The 16,957-nt window shown below is 46.1% G+C and overlaps 1 protein-coding gene across 2 annotated transcripts in view; it reads left to right on the top strand.

Moving 5' to 3' along the window:
- Positions 1-9,313, top strand: part of LRRC74B (leucine rich repeat containing 74B) — a 29,509-nt gene extending 20,196 nt beyond the window's left edge. Inside the window, exons 10-13 of one of the 2 annotated variants that reach the window (XM_072146577.1) lie at positions 1,563-1,679; positions 6,995-7,123; positions 8,296-8,381; positions 8,645-9,313. In XM_072146577.1, the coding sequence (XP_072002678.1) occupies positions 1,563-1,679; positions 6,995-7,123; positions 8,296-8,381; positions 8,645-8,672 (360 nt within the window). In that variant the 3' untranslated portion in view covers positions 8,673-9,313. The remainder of the gene's footprint in view (positions 1-1,562; positions 1,680-6,994; positions 7,124-8,295; positions 8,382-8,644) is intronic. The other variant, XM_072146586.1, reaches the window with a different exon arrangement.
- Positions 9,314-16,957: the final 7,644 nt, after the last annotated feature.

Raw genomic sequence — 16,957 nt, 5'->3', positions numbered from 1 at the left:
GTGGTCTTATTTTAGATTGCGTAACTTTTTTAAATCACTTTTTAGAGCATTTTTAAAGGGCATTAATAAAAAATCATCTTTTTTTCAGAGAGAGTTTTTTGAGGTTGTTTTTTACGGGGTTCACTTTGCGGATCTAATAACGATTCTGTTTTATTATGCAGATTGTTACGGACGCAGGGATACCAAACATGTGGGGGTTTTGTGTATTTTATTCAATTGTACTGAATAAAAACTAATTTGGAGAAAATCTTATTCATTTTAGCATCACCATCTATTCATATGCATAACTTTTTTATATTTTGGCTGACAAATCTGGTTAGGGGCTTATTTTTTGCGAGAACAGTTGTTCTTTTTAGTGGGCTTATTTTAGAGTGCATAAAATTTTTTAAATCACTTTTTAGAGCATTTTTTATAGGGTATTAATTAAAAATTATCTTTTTTTCGGAACTTTTTTGCGTTTTTTTCCTCCGGCGTTTACCGTGCGGGTCCAGTAATGATTCTGTTTTATTATGCAGATTGTTACGGACGCGGCAATACAAAACATGCGGGGGTTTTTTGTGTTTTTATGTTTTTTATACTTTATTAAGTGTTTTTATGGGAAAGTGACATTTTAGGGGCTTATATTTTTATGTATTTATTTTTTATTTATTATAATGTGTAGTGTTAAGTGTTTTTGCATAATTTTACTTCTACATACTTGAACTTAAACCAGTGATGCTCTGATCACTGGTTTAAGTTCAATACACTGCTCTACAATACTATTTTATTGTAGAGCAGTGTAAACTGTCTAAGCATGCTTGCGCATGCTCAGACAGTTTGCAGTCAGACCCGGAAGGGTTCTGGCTGCCATGGAAACCGGGCAGCTCCGGGGCACATGCCAGTCCTCGGAGCTGCCCAGGAGAGGATCGGATCCCCCGGTAAGCGGCACGGGGGATCCGATCCATAGGGGGAAGACCCTTACACGCCGCGGTCATGCTTGACCGCGGCGTGTAAGGGGTTAACACCCGCGATCGGAGTCGGCTCCGATCGCGGGTGTTAGCGCAGGCTGTCAGCTGTACTAGACAGCTGACAGCCGCTGCTTCTGGTACCGGCTCCGTTCGTGAGCCGGTGCCAGAAGCAGGACGTTATAGTGCGTCCTGGTGCGCTAAGTATCTAGCCACCGGGACGTACTATAACGTCCTGGTGCGCCTAGGGGTTAAAGGAAATCTACCATTAACATCAGGCATGATAAACCAGAAACACCTACTCATAGATCAAGGCACCTGACTTTCCCCCTTCTCCCTCGGTGTACTGTAACTACTGCATGCCCACTTTTTATTATGGAATGGTGTAAAAATAAAAAATGTTGAAAAAATTTGGTAGAAATTTGGATTGTAGCCCTTGACATATTTCCCACACACTTTTAAGTCTTCTATTTGAAGGTTCACATTAAAAAATGCTAAATATAAATTCTCTTTAGATAGAAAAGGGGGTGACAAACTCATTTAGGTGGGGAACTTCTGGAAATTTTTAAATGTATGATCCAGTGCTGATATGTGTGAAATGCTTTACTTCTATTTTAGGATATTTTTGTAAATAAACAGTTTGATGATCTGTATGCAGCAGTAAAGACAACAATGCCAAATTTATCTATCAAGCTTGGAGGAAATTCAGATATGTTTAAAAGAACGACTCTAAAGGTGAGGACACCCGTAGATGCCTGTGGATTTGCTGACACTCTTAGGATTTTAGCACAAATTCCATGATAATATGCAGGTGAATGGGCTATGATGCTTGCTAATAAGCACTTTGGGCATCCCAAGGGAAAAACCATTAGGTCCAGTGCATCCTCTGTTGCCCAATTACCGAATATACTCAAGTATAAACTGAGTTTTTCAGCACAATTTTTGTGCTGAAAAAAACTCACTCGGCTTATGCTTGAGTATATTAAAAAAATATTATCACCTTTCCGACGTACCGGGCAGGTTCTCTTCATACTTCATGTGCGTCTGCTCCAGGTCAGCGCACGGTCAGCAAGGGGCCGACATCATAGTGTGTGCCGCCGGTGAGCAGGGAGATGGTGCCGGCGCGCATGAAGTAAGAATAGGACCTGCCTGGGGTGTCAGAAAGGTGAGTTTATTATTTTTTAGTGCTGGGCATACTGCAGGCTGGCTGGCTATATAGTACACGGGGCTGGTTATATACTACACAGAGCTGCCTGGCTATTTACTACAAGGGGTTGGCTGGCTATATACTACAGGGGGCTGGCTGGCTTTATTCTCCAGGGGGCTAGCCCTATACTACAGGGGACTGGCTATATACTACAGGGGGCTTGCTGGCTATATACTACAGGGGGCTTGCTATATTCTACAGGGGGCTGGCTATATAGTACAGGGGGCTGGTTATATTCTCTGGGGGCTAGCCATATACTACAGGGGGCAGGCTATATACTACAGCTGCCATCACTCTGGTCCATGTCCCATGCCAGGGGGCTGGCTGGCTATTTACTACAGGGGCCAGGTTGGCTATATTCTCTAGAGGGCTAGCCATATACTATAGGGGACTGGCTATATACTACAGGAGGCTGGCTGGCTATATACTAAATGGGGATGGCTATATACTGCAGGGGGCTTGCTGGCTACATACTACAGGGGGCTGACTACATTTTCCAGGGGCTGGCTATATTCTCCATTGGGTTAGCCATATACTACAAGGAGCTGTATATATACTACCGGAGGCTGGTTGGCTATTTACTAAAGGGGGATGGCTGGCTATATACTACAAGGGGTTGGCTGGCTATATACTACAGGGGGCTGGCTATATACTAGAGAGGGTGGGCTGGCTATATTCTCCAGGGGGCTAGCCATATACTACAGGGGGCTGGCTATATTATCCAGGGGGCTGGCTGTATAATACAGGGGGCTGGCTATATTCTTCAGGGGGCTAGCCATATACTACAGGGGCAGGTTATATACTACCGGGGGCTGGCTGGCTATATACTACAGGAGGCAGGCTGGCTATATACTACAGGGGGCTTGCTGGCTATATACTACAGGGGGCTGTCTATATTATACAGGGGATTGCTATATTCTCCAGGGGGCTAGCCATATACTACAGCAGGCTGGCTGGCTATTTACTACAAGGGGTTGACTGGCTATATACTACAGGGTCCTGGCTTGCTTTATACTACAGGGGGTGGGCTGGCTATATTCTCCAGGGGGCTAGCCATATACTTTAGGGGGTGGGCTGGCTATATACTACAGGGACCTGGCTGCCTATATATTAAACATGGCTGGCTATATTCTCCAGGGGTCTGGTTATACTCTCCAGGGCATTAGCCATATACTACAGGGGCAGGCTATATACTACAGGGGGCATGCTGGCTACATACTAAGCGGGGTTGGCTATATACTACAGGGGGCTGGGTATATTCTCCAGGGGACTGGCTATATTCACAGGGGGCTGGCTATATTCTCCAGGGAGCTAGCAATATACTACAGGGGGCAGACTATATACTACAGGGGCCTGGCTGGCTATATTCTACAGAGGGCTGGCTATATTCACGAGGGGGCTAGCCATACACTACAGGGGGCTGGCTATTTACTACAGGGGGATGGCAGGTTATTCACTACAGGGGGCTGGCTATTTTCTACAGGGGGCTAGCTGTAAACTACAGGGGATGGATATATACTACAGGGTTCTGGCTATATACTAAATGGGGGCTGGCTGTCTATATACTACAGGGGGCTGGCTATATACTACAAGAGGGCCGGCTGACTATATACTACAGGGGGCTGGATGGCTATGTACTACAATGGGTCTGGCTAACTATATACTACAGGGGGCATGCTGACTATATACTGCTGTGGGTAGGCTGACTATATACTACAAGGGGCTGGATGGCTATATACTACAGGGGGTTGGCTGGCTATATACTACAGGGGGCTTGCTGGCTATATACTACAGGGGGCTTTCTGGCTATATACTACAGGGGGCTTGCTGGCTATATACTATAGGGGGATGACAGGGGATATACTACATGGGTACTGGCTATATACTAAAAGGGTCTGGCTGGCTATATACTATGGGGGGCTGTCTGGTTGGCTAAATACTACTGGGGGCTGGCAGGCCTGCTATATACTACGGGGGCTGGCTGGCTATATAGCACTAGGGGCTTGTTGGCTATATACTAGGGAGGTTGTGACCAACGGCTTTCTTACCCTAGGCTTATACTCGAGTCAACAGGTTTTCCCAGTAAAGTTGCCTTGGCGTATACTGGGGTCGGCTTATAGTTGAGTATATATGCGGTACATTGCCCAGTGTCTCTCAACCAGCATTGCTTGAAAGTAGCCACTCCCCCTGTGATTATGGACAAGAAACAGTGTGCAAAACTCTTGTATAATCTGTTTCTTAGGCAGGCTGTAATAGATGAGCTTTATATAACAATAAACTTCAATATAGTTGTATTGCAGTGTATTGTATGAGTGATCAGACCCATTAGGGTTCAAAAACGCTAGGTGGCATACAAAACTGTTAAAAATGTAAAACACTGCTCAGAATATTAAATGGTGCCACTAGAAAGTACTATTTTTCCGCAGATCGCATGCCTTTTGGAATGTGGAAAAGTAACAAAACTGAAATACAAAAGCAGAAAAGCGACTGGTGTGGAAGGTGTTAAAGAAAATCTACCATTTGATTTCATGCATTATGAACCAAGCTGTTGTTACACTGATGCAGGATCATGTCTTGTTTAATCCTTGAATTGAGTGCTTTTGCTGGAAAAACTATTATAAAATTCAGGACCTTGGAAAAGCTGGATTCACATTACACAAGGGGCTTTCTGAAGAGCCAAGACAGGACTAATTAACCGGAGCTGAATCAGTCATACACAGGATGGTGCAGCAATTGATTATTCTGCCTTGCAGGGAAAAAAGTGATTGCATCTGAAGTACATAACTAATGTGAAAGGAAAAGCGCTGAGCCCAGGCCCAGAAGCGACAGGGCTTCATTATCATAAATGTAGCTACAGCATGTTTGGTTCATAATGCAACAAATCAAATGGTAGATTTCCTTTAAATATCAATTCCTTGGATATGTTGTAATTGATATATAAGGACAATTGCATTATACAGCAGTGCCCTGTTATTATTTTTAGGATTGCATACTAATCTATCTATCTAGCACTGTGAAAGTCCAAGGCAACAATGTGTAACCAATGAGTCTGGGTGCAAGTCCAGGGGTTTTTAGGCATAAACCTCCTTTATAAAAATAGGAAAAACAGGCAGCATTTCCAGGTTTCAGTGAAAATCTACAATCTATCTATCATGTATTTATACACACACACACACACACACACATATATATATATATATATATATATATATATATTATACTAACAATTTATGTTTATCTGTATCTATCTCTTTAAAAATACAGATATAATAACTGATTGTTAATAACATTCAATATACACTCACCGGCCACTTTATTAGGTACACCTGTCCTACTGCTCGTTAACACTTAATTTCTAATCAGCCAATCACATGGCGGCAACTCAGTGCATTTAGGCATGTAGACATGGTCAAGACAATCTCCTGCAGTTCAAACCGAGCATCAGTATGGGGAAGAAAGGTGATTTGAGTGCCTTTGAACGTGGCATGGTTGTTGGTGCCAGAAGGGCTGGTCTGAGTATTTCAGAAACTGCTGATCTACTGGGATTTTCACGCACAACCATCTCTAGGGTTTACAGAGAATGGTCCGAAAAAGAAAAAACATCCAGTGAGCGGCAGTTCTGTGGGCGGAAATGCCTTGTTGATGCCAGAGGTCAGAGGAGAATAGGCAGACTGGTTTGAGCTGATAGAAAGGCAACAGTGACTCAAATCGCCACCCGTTACAACCAAGGTAGGCAGAAGAGCATCTCTGAACGCACAGTATGTCGAACTTTAAGGCAGATGGGCTACAGCAGCAGAAGACCACATCGGGTGCCACTCCTTTCAGCTAAGAACAGGAAACTGAGGCTACAATCTGCACAAGCTCATCGAAATTGGACAGTAGAAGATAGGAAAAACGTTGCCTGGTCTGATGAGTCTCGATTTCTGCTGCGACATTCGGATGGTAGGGTCAGAATTTGGCGTCAACAACATGAAAGCATGGATCCAACCTGCCTTGTATCAACGGTTCAGGCTGGTGGTGGTGGTGTCATGGTGTGGGGAATATTTTCTTGGCACTCTTTGGGCCCCTTGGTACCAATTGAGCATCGTTGCAATGCCACAGCCTACCTGAGTATTGTTGCTGACCATGTCCATCCCTTTATGACCACAATGTACCCAACATCTGATGGCTACTTTCAGCAGGATAATGCGCCATGTCATAAAGCTGGAATCATCTCAGACTGTTTTCTTGAACATGACTCAAGTACATTCACTGTACTCAAATGGCCTCCACAGTCACCAGATCTCAATCCAATAGAGCATCTTTGGGATGTGGTGGAATGGGAGATTCGCATCATGGATGTGCAGCCGACAAATCTGCGGCAACTGTGTGATGCCATCATGTCAATATGGACCAAATCTCTGAGGAATGCTTCCAGCACCTTGTTGAATCTATGCCATAAAGAATTGAGGCAGTTCTGAAGGCAAAAGGGGGTCCAACCCGTTACTAGCATGGTGTACCTAATAAAGTGGCCGGTGAGTGTACATGTGTTATTTCAAAGCAGAAAAAAGTACTGAAGCCACTATAAATTTTTTCTGTCTAAAAGACGCATACATAACAGATGACTGCCGAACTGAACAGGGGTGACAGGAAACACGGGTGACAGGAAATTTACATTGATGTCAGTGGGATTTTGTAACTGATGCCTTGAACCGTCATTCTTTCATTGTTTTAGGTACTGAGGTTTAGACATAGGAGTGAACCGGGCCATAAGAATTATGAGTATATAGGAAATGCGTCCCGATGATTGGTCATATGTTCATTCTGAAGCTGTACACATTTGAGACTTGCTTTTTTTCTGTAGGTGGACCCAATGAACAATATAAAAGAATATATAAAGAAAAATAACCTGCAGGCATCTGAATTGTTTGGAAAAATGGATGAGAAGAAGAACGGTTTGGTGTCTCATGAAGACTTTGAACACAACTTAATGGTAAGTTTCCTGTTCAGTGTCCCGAGGCAAGAAAAATTGAAAGGATCACAAATGATAATAGAAGCAGCTCATACATTTTGCATAAAGCAGGTCTAGCAAGTGAAAGGATGAAATGCCAATTCTGTAACACTGTGGTGCAGTATAGACCACTAGGGTGTTCTTACACCATTGCCCCTTTTAGTGGATCACTTATGTGATCTTCCCCTCATTTACTTGTTTATAATATGAAGAAGCACAAAGAAGTTTGTTCAGACACATTGGAAGTGTTGCAGAAATTGTTGCCACTAAAATTGTGTTGTATCATTCTTGCTGTGACAAGCACATGTTTTTCTGCATGGCACAGTCACACAGACAGGCAAGTTTCAGAAAGTTCTTTTACAAATCTGACATGTTTGAGTATACCCTTATTCTTGGGATACATATGAATTGGTACTACAATCAAGATTTTCCCTACTGAACGAAGATGTCACTGTTTTTTATATCTCTTTAAGATAACTTGTCTGGGCGATTCAGGGCACTAAACCACCGGTCCATATGGATCTGTGGGTGGTTTAGTGCCCCAAATCGCCCAGACAAGTTATCTTAAAGAGATATAAAAAACAGTGACATCTTCCTTCAGTAGGGAAAATCTTGCTGAACCTTACAAAAAAAATGTTTATACTTACCTTTCCTCCCAAGCTCCATGCACCGGTGCTCTGCTGCAAGTGAATCCGGAGTGATACACCCTGGCTTCACTGCGCATGTGCATTGGAGTTGGGGACTAATCACGGCTTCACACAATATCATGCGAAAAGGCCTGCAGTGGACACAGCTGTAGATGCAAGTCCGATGTGCCACATCAGACTCGTATCTAGGTAATTATAATTTTTTTTAAAGGCCAATTTGAACTATATGGACCTGTAGTTGGTTTAGGTTCCCAATCAGTGTGACAGGTCCTTTAAAACTATACTTTGTGTTGGTATTGTCATCACCCATAGACTGTGGGTAATGGCCTTCTGCAAGGCTGCTGGTGCAAACTACTATCAAAATATCATCCATACTGTAAATTAAAGGGACATTGTGCCATAGGATTTGGTTTTGTCTAAACTTGTAGGAAAGGTTTAGATATTGTAGTAGCTTCCAGGGTCCTATGTTTTATATTATCTCAAAAACAGTTTCCTTTTCTGTTACAGAACTCTGGGATTCCAATGTCTAAAGAAGAAATTGAGCAACTGATCAATGTCTTGGACAAAGACAAGAGTGGTGTGATTGATATCAGGTATATATTATACATTATCTGATATATAGGGCCAGTTCACTCCTCTGAAAGGTCAGTTATTTGCTTCAGTTAATTTGAGCCCATGATGGGCCTGGATGCCTTTCTTGGGAACAGAAATATTACGTGTCATGGGAAGAAAACATTTTTGTCAATCTCATTGATTGGATTTTATGGACCTGTATCCTTTTCCAGTCTTATCCACTATGATACTATGTTCTGGATTATTATCCAATAGTTACTCTTTTTTTTTGTTTCCTCTACAGTTTGTTTTACAAGACCCTTTCCTATTAAAGTCCTCATTGGAGCAGTTTTTATGTTGATACTTGTTACTTTTCTTTAAATGTTTAGGTTTCTATTGATGTATGTTGTTATAACCTAAATTGGTGGCCTAATACTCTCATTGAATATCCAAAAAATCTCCATACCAAGACTATGTTTGTGCAAGAAGTGGATATCCAACTATTTCAGCTGGAAGGCTTGAAGGACTGGAGAGGAAAAAGAATTAAAGTTGCTTAGCCTGCTCCCTTTAGTTGCCGGGTTGTAAGGTCCATCTGTTGACACTGCCAGCTGGGCAAAAGTGTTAGAAGCCTTGTGTCCGCTACGGCCAAACTGGAGAGGGTTGATTAATCTGTGGTGTCTGCATCCTCACTTCTGTGGCCGCTATGGTCACTGAGAGTCTGGAGTGTCAACCAATGGACTGAAACACTGTGCCTCAGAGATGTAGCACATTTTTTTATTCTCCCTTCGCTGTTCCCCTGGGCTTTCTAGAAAAGCTGGAGAAGATACATGTCTTAAAATTCCTTTATGTTATAGCCCCTTTAAGCAGAACCATAAAGAAATGTAAACTATGTCCTGTTTCTCGCTAAGCTGTTGTTATGTGACCAGCAGTTACTGTTCAGATGTAATAAAGTTAAGATATTTTATGATAAGAATTTGAGTGACTACATTAACTGTTTATGTGACGTTTCTACATAACATGGTGGATCATTATATTGCTGTGTTAAACTGGACCTTAACATTAGTAACTTTAGTATAAAATTAAAAATCTCCATAAAAAAACAATAATAGGGTAGTAAGTTTTTGTAACTTTATATTGTTCATTCCTATGAGATTCCTTGTAGAATCTATTAACAAATTGACATCATCCATCTGGGGCAAGGCTATTGATGACATCTAGTTTTCAAGTTATAAATCATTTTCCAATGATAGAAAATTTCAAGAAAAACTAGGGAACTGCACAATGCGGTTATAAGCAAAGATGCTCCAGAATTGTTATTTCCTTATTATTAGCTTAACAGACATGTGAGGACGGGTGACAAGTGTTCTTTAAAGGGCTTATGGGTACAGAGGGTGTATGCTGTATTATAGAGCAGACACCCTGTGTGTGGTGGCACATAAGTCTGAGAGGTTCCAATGGTCAGTTGGTACATGGTGGCTGAGTGGGTAGCACTTCTGCCTTGCAGCGCTGGGGTCCTGGTTTCGAATCTCACCCAGGTCAACATCTGCAAAAGAGTTTGTATGTTCTCTCCGTGTTTGTGTGGTAGTCCTCCAGTCTCCTCCCACACTCTAAAACATACTGTTTGGTTGATTAGATTGTGAGCCCCATGGGGACAGGGACCAATTTGACATGCTTTGTGCAGCGCTGCATAGTCTGTGTGCTCTATATAAATAAAGAATTATTATTATAAGTCAAATCAGGGGTTAAATTAGAAATTAAATTAAAGAAATTAAATAGAAAAAGGCCTGCTCCTTAAGGGGTTAAGATTTATCTTAATTAGCTACATTGCAAGCGGAATTTACCAAAGCCAGTGTCCTATCAGACCATATGTATCATGTTGGGATTGTGAGATAGACATCAAATCTTCAGAACATGTGCTTCTACTGGTTTACAGTGTTAGACATGAGCAGCTTTTATTACCATTGATCACACAGAATGAAGCGACCTTCCGGGACTTAACCTCCCAGTATGTTTCCATGCCAACACCTGTACTAGGAAGATGATTCATGGATGGAAAATTGAGTTTGTGTGCACTGAAGTTCATCCCAGTCACTAATACATCCTTTAACAGTATTTTCTAGAAAAACAACAATGTAGAGGATTTAAGATTTTGTTTTAAATGTCTGATATTTCCAGATTTTCCATTCATAGGATTGTATTAGTTGTGACTTCACTAACCATGTCAAGGGCCCCCAGCAATCTTAGAAACAATAGGGTGTTTCTGTATTTACATTTTTAAAGGATCTCTATAGATGTGCAGATTATGTTTATTATGTTTTGAATACATGTTAACTTACAAATCCACCACCAACTGGAAAGGCTTGAATTTATAGCACAATGGGGAACATTTACTAAGAGTAGTGTACAACATCCCCCACCGGGGCCTAGCCTTTTCTCGGGGCCTGGAGTCAGCCGGGGCCCGCAGTACCTGAGTGGCTGGCGGTTGCGGCCTAGGCACGCTAGTGTCACGGTGCTTGGTATGGGGGAACCGGAGGGCTGTCCTACAGCCTGGCAGGTCTCCAGCAGGTGGTGTTGGCAAGAAATGATGAGGGAGAGGCTGCTATAGCGGATCTCCCTGGGGCAACCCTTTGGTGTCTAGAGTATGGGTCTCTGTGTAGTGGACAGGGTGCCCGTGATGATGACAGCCGTAGTAGCAGGGACCAGACAGAGGCAGAGGTTGAACAAAAACAACTTACAGTTCTTTATTGGAACCGACAGGAACCGCAGCAGCGTGCCTTTAACAGAGTAGTGGAGTGCTGAGATGCATTTGGAGGAAGCCACAGGATGTAGAGCGCCAGCCTGGATGCAGAGGGCAGGCTGGGAGGTAGCTGTGTCCTAATAGGATGCTTCAGCTTTATCCTGGAGTGCTTCAGGTATCATCCTTGAAGGTAGGATGATACCCCTTTCCTCACTAACTCTTATCTATTAGCTCCACTCTTCAGGCAGGGGCTAGGCTCTTCCTGCTCTGGTCTGGTATGCTAGCTGTATAGAGTTTAGACTGGAGTTACTCCAGTCTGCTTCTGCAGACTCCTAGGTCTGGCTAGAACTGGTCTCTTCTCTCTCCTGAGAGAGACTGCTCTCTTCTGGAAGTTTCCTGACAGGGTCTTGTAACTCCCCCGGTCAGGTGGTGGCTGCTCCTCCAATTACATCTCAGCTTACAGAAAATAGAGTGTAATACATGTGATTGGATGACACATCTTACATCACATAAAACAGTTAACTCCTGCCTTGCCAGGCAGGATCTACCATTGCAATGTTCCCCTGTGTCCTATAAGGACTATGTAGTGTTATGTAGTGACATTCTGTGGGGCTGACTAGACCCTACACAGGCTGCAAGCTACATGGTGGGACGTATTCGCAACCACTCCTCTGCCTTGCATCGGCGAGGGTGTTGCATACCCCCGGGGCAATTGAAAGAGCCGCCCTCGGCTCGACTACAGACGGATTGGGGCGCAGAGGTAGATAAGGGCACTTTTGTGAAGTGCAGGCTACAGGATCTGTAGGGACAAACCGCCCATGGTCCTGGAGACAGGCACCTGGGTTGGTGTCGGACTAAGACAAGGACATGTAAATGCGAAGTATGACAGTTGGTCGCTAACGCCATTAAACCAAACTGTACAGTAGGAAAGGTGTGGTGTCATGTACTGTAATCCACTCCTTGCACCAGGGCCTGTATATTTGTTATATAAACACTTCTTCCCTAGCGACAAATACACTCACCGGCCACTTTATTAGGTACACCATGCTAGTAACGGGTTGGACCCCCTTTTGCCTTCAGAACTGCCTCAATTCTTCGTGGCATAGATTCAACAAGGTGCTGGAAGCATTCCTCAGAGATTTTGGTCCATATTGACATGATGGCATCACACAGTTGCTGCAGATTTGTCGGCTGCACATCCATGATGCGAATCTCCTGTTCCACCACATCCCAAAGATGCTCTATTGGATTGAGATCTGGTGACTGTGGAGGCCATTTGAGTACAGTGAACTCATTGTCATGTTCAAGAGACCAGTCTGAGATGATTCCAGCTTTATGACATGGCGCATTATCCTGCTGAAAGTAGCCATCAGATGTTGGGTACATTGTGGTCATAAAGGGATGGACATGGTCAGCAACAATATTTAGGTAGGCTGTGGCGTTGTAACGATGCTCAATTGGTACCAAGGGGCCCAAAGAGTGCCAAGAAAATATTCCCCACACCATGACACCACCACCACCAGCCTGAACCGTTGATACAAGGCAGGATGGATCCATGCTTTCATGTTGTTGACGCCAAATTCTGACCCTACCATCCGAATGTCGCAGCAGAAATCGAGACTCATCAGACCAGGCAATGTTTTTCCTATCTTCTACTGTCCAATTTCGATGAGCTTGTGCAAATTGTAGCCTCAGTTTCCTGTTCTTAGCTGAAAGGAGTGGTACCTGGTGTGGTCTTCTGCTACTGTAGCCCATCTGCCTCAAAGTTCGATGTACTGTGCGTTCAGAGATGCTCTTCTGCCTACCTTGGTTGTAACGGGTGGCGATTTGAGTCACTGTTGCCTTTCTATCAGCTCGAACCAGTCTGCCCATTCTCCTCTGACATCTGGCATGAACAAGGCATTTCCGCCCACAGAACTGCCGCTCACTGGATGTTTTTTCTTTTTTGGACCATTCTCTGTAAACCCTAGAGATGGTTGTGCATGAAAATCCCAGTAGATCAGCAGTTTCTGAAACACTCAGACCAGCCCTTCTGGCACCAACAACCATGCCACGTTCAAAGGCACTCAAATCACCTTTCTTCCCCATACTGATGCTCGGTTTGAACTGCAGGCGATTGTCTTGACCATGTCTACATGCCTAAATGCACTGAGTTGCCGCCATGTGATTGGCTGATTAGAAATTAAGTGTTAACGAGCAGTTGTACAGGTGTACCTAATAAAGTGGCCGGTGAGTGTATATAGTGTGTATATGCATTACATTGGCATATGTGACACAATAAGACATTGTACAATGTACAAGTACCTGCCGACTGACATTCTTACCCTTGTATGAGTGGCATCCAGGTGCTATCTCTGTAACACCCCCGGTCCCCGAAGGACCCGCAGTTTACGGACTAACCCCACGTGCAAACCTCGGTTTGAGGGATAAGGTAGCGGTCAGGGTTTTACATAGAGACAGTCCGACACAGCCACACTACAACCTGAAAAGCCTATCAAAGGTTAGTGCAAACTACTGGCATAATTGACAGTGTGCAAACATTTTGTAAACTCACATTGGCTTAGGAGCCCAATGGGTACACAGAGGTAGGCTACTCAGGGTAGCAGAATAAAATGTCTCTTTACCTGAAAAGGAAAAGGCATAAAAGTGCAAGCATAATGTCCATACCTAAAAGGAAGGCATTAAGTGCAATATAAGAAGTCAATAGCAATAGCAACTTTTCCTTGGAGTTGGCAAAAGTCTCACAGAAGGTCTTTAATACCAAAGTCTATATTCTGGGTACAGCCCTTGATGTGGGGAAAAGTGCAATAAAAGATGCAAAGGGTCTCCTCTATGTGTAGAGGGACAGAGTCCTTTGAAGGAATCCCTGCTGTGGCAGAGGAAGGGGTGCTATCATAGCACATGACAATGGGCAGCGCAAGAGATGTCTCTTGACTGAGATAAATAAGGGTGAGAGTCTCAGGACAGTTTCTGGCTATTTAGGGATAGGCAGAAATAAATATTTACATTAGGCACAGTACCTGAAGAGGGCTACAGCCCATCAGGGGTTAATCAGATGCATCCTCACTGGGTTCAGCAGGGACAGGATCCAAAGTCAGTAGGGAATCCTGTGCATCCTCAGCGGTGGTAGAAGCCGGCTGGGGACACCTGGTGGCAGTTGCAGGAACTGCAGGCTCAGCAGCATCCTCCTGACATTCAGGTGGAGGGGCGCTGTCGCCCGGGGTGTCGGCTGTTCCAGCCGGGGGCTCAACAGAGCCAGGGACCACGGAGGGGTCCAGAAATAAGTAAATAGGAACCTGCGGCAGCGCCGCGGCTCCCTCCAGCTCCGAATTCTTCTGGGGCCGGGTCGTCACCCCACTGGTAACCGGCAGGTGGAGATGAGGGTCTGGTTGGAGCCTCCGGACAAGACTGACCAACCGGGATATCCTCTGCCACGGAAGAACTGCGGGATCTGGCAAAGCTCTCGGCAGGGGAGACGGTGGGGGTGGCGCCCTGGATCATGCCCGGCCCATGAATAGCAATGGGGCCTGTACTCACGATCACCGTGGATGGAGCATTCACGTGGGTCACCGCCCGGGGACTCGCAGCCGAGGAAGAAGAGGTGTTTGGAGACTCCGGCCACTCGTCGTCCTCGTACAGCTCATCACACGATGGGTAGCGGTCCTCATCAGAGTCTAGGATCCGGATCACGCCAGCTGCCCACGGCCCCGGAGGTCCCTCCTGCAGGGAAAATTCGATGCACTCCCCCGGTCTCAGATTGTGAAGTCTCTCCGGCAAATCAGGCCTTTTGACGGACCGGCGGGGAATAAATACCTCCCGTCTGGTATAGTCCTGAGTGGCAAAGCCATAGCCACGCTGCCGGTCGAAGTACCGGACCATGCCGGTGGTGCGGTTCTGCTTCACTCAGGCTCCCGCTGTAGACCGGCCGGCCATGTAGCGCCGGGCCTCCTTCTCCCGGCGTCGCTGTTCCGAGACAGCGTCTCGGAGTTGCCGGCGGAGGGCCTCACCTCGACCTCGAGGCTGCGGAGGTGCCGGTGCTGGGGTAGGTCGCTCCGGTGTAGGCTCGGGTCTCACAGCTTGTCGGGCAGGTGCCGGAACTGGAGCAGGAGCAGCCGGAGGATCAGGAACCACCACAGCGGGGCTGGCAGGCTGGTCGGCAGGAGCAGTAGGCCTCGGTGCAGGTGGCACGGCAGCAGTAGGTCCAGTCGCTGGCTCGACAGGAGTCGGGGCCTCCCCACGTGGCGACTCCACGTGGGTCCGCGGTACTAGCATGGTAGCCGGGAGAGGCACTAGGAACCGCCCGGGTGGTACTTGGCGCTCCGTCACCGTCGCCTTGTGACGAAGGCTCGGGTCAGTCCACGATGCAGCCGGTGCCCAGCGAAGGGCCTCCGGACCGGCTGAGCAGAGACCACAACCATGGTCTCCAGAACCTCCAAGAACTCGGGTTGCTCCACGGAAGGGAATGGCCGAGGACGCCACATGGTGCTGACCTCACTGTCCAAGATCCACACGAGTTCTGGCGTTTCGTTGAGGCGGGGCAGGAAGTCCGCTTCGTGCCAGAGGGAGGAGTCCAAGTCCTTCCCGCCAAGAGCTGTGGCGGGCTCTATTTTTTCCTGCGCCACAGGAGGCGGGGTTCGCGCCCTTCGCGCATGGGTGGAGCTTGGTGTGTCATCTGGGTTTCCCGCCAGTGAAGGTTTTGGCGGGCTGGAATTACTTGCTGCGCCACAGTTTCGTGAGGTAAAATGCTTCAGACGCAGCAGCGTCGGATGTAGCAGAGCTGACAAAGTTCTTTGCAGGGGTTAACCTCTTGAAGGCTGGAGCGACGCTCGACAGCACGTGGCAGCAGTAATACAGTTCAATGCAGAAACACACAATCACTTGGGGCCTGAACCCTAATGGCAGCAGGGTTAGGCAGCACAGTCTTTTCAATAAAGGATAGTCTTTAGTGCCAGAATAAGGCACAGAAGTATAGATCCTGTTCGTGATGCCACTTGCAACATCCCCCACCGGGGCCTAGCCTTTTCTCGGGGCCTGGAGTCAGCCGGGGCCCGCAGTACCTGAGTGGCTGGCGGTTGCGGCCTAGGCACACTAGTGTCACGGTGCTTGGTATGGGGGAACCGGAGGGCTGTCCTACAGCCTGGCAGGTCTCCAGCAGGTGGTGTTGGCAAGAAATGATGAGGGAGAGGCTGCTATAGCGGATGTCCCTGGGGCAACCCTTTGGTGTCTAGAGTATGGGTCTCTGTGTAGTGGACAGGGTGCCCGTGATGATGACAGCCGTAGTAGCAGGGACCAGACAGAGGTAGAGGTTGAACAAAAACAACTTACAGTTCTTTATTGGAACCGACAGGAACCGCAGCAGCGTGCCTTTAACAGAGTAGTGGAGTGCTGAGATGCATTTGGAGGAAGCCACAGGATGTAGAGCGCCAGCCTGGATGCAGAGGGCAGGCTGGGAGGTAGCTGTGTCCTAATAGGATGCTTCAGCTTTATCCTGGAGTGCTTCAGGTATCATCCTTGAAGGTAGGATGATACCCCTTTCCTCACTAACTCTTATCTATTAGCTCCACTCTTCAGGCAGGGGCTAGGCTCTTCCTGCTCTGGTCTGGTATGCTAGCTGTATAGAGTTTAGACTGGAGTTACTCCAGTCTGCTTCTGCAGACTCCTAGGTCTGGCTAGAACTGGTCTCTTCTCGCTCCTGAGAGAGACTGCTCTCTTCTGGAAGTTTCCTGACAGGGTCTTGTAACTCCCCCGGTCAGGTGGTGGCTGCTCCTCCAATTACATCTCAGCGAGTGTAATACATGTGATTGGATGACACATCTTACATCACATAAAACAGTTAACTCCTGCCTTGCCAGGCAGGATCTACCACTGCAATGTTCCCCT

The sequence above is a fragment of the Engystomops pustulosus genome, chromosome 1, assembly GCF_040894005.1.
Source record: "Engystomops pustulosus chromosome 1, aEngPut4.maternal, whole genome shotgun sequence".
NCBI lineage: Eukaryota > Metazoa > Chordata > Amphibia > Anura > Leptodactylidae > Engystomops > Engystomops pustulosus.
Note: the sequence above shows the minus strand (reverse complement) of the source record. Positions and strands in the feature narration are given on the sequence as shown.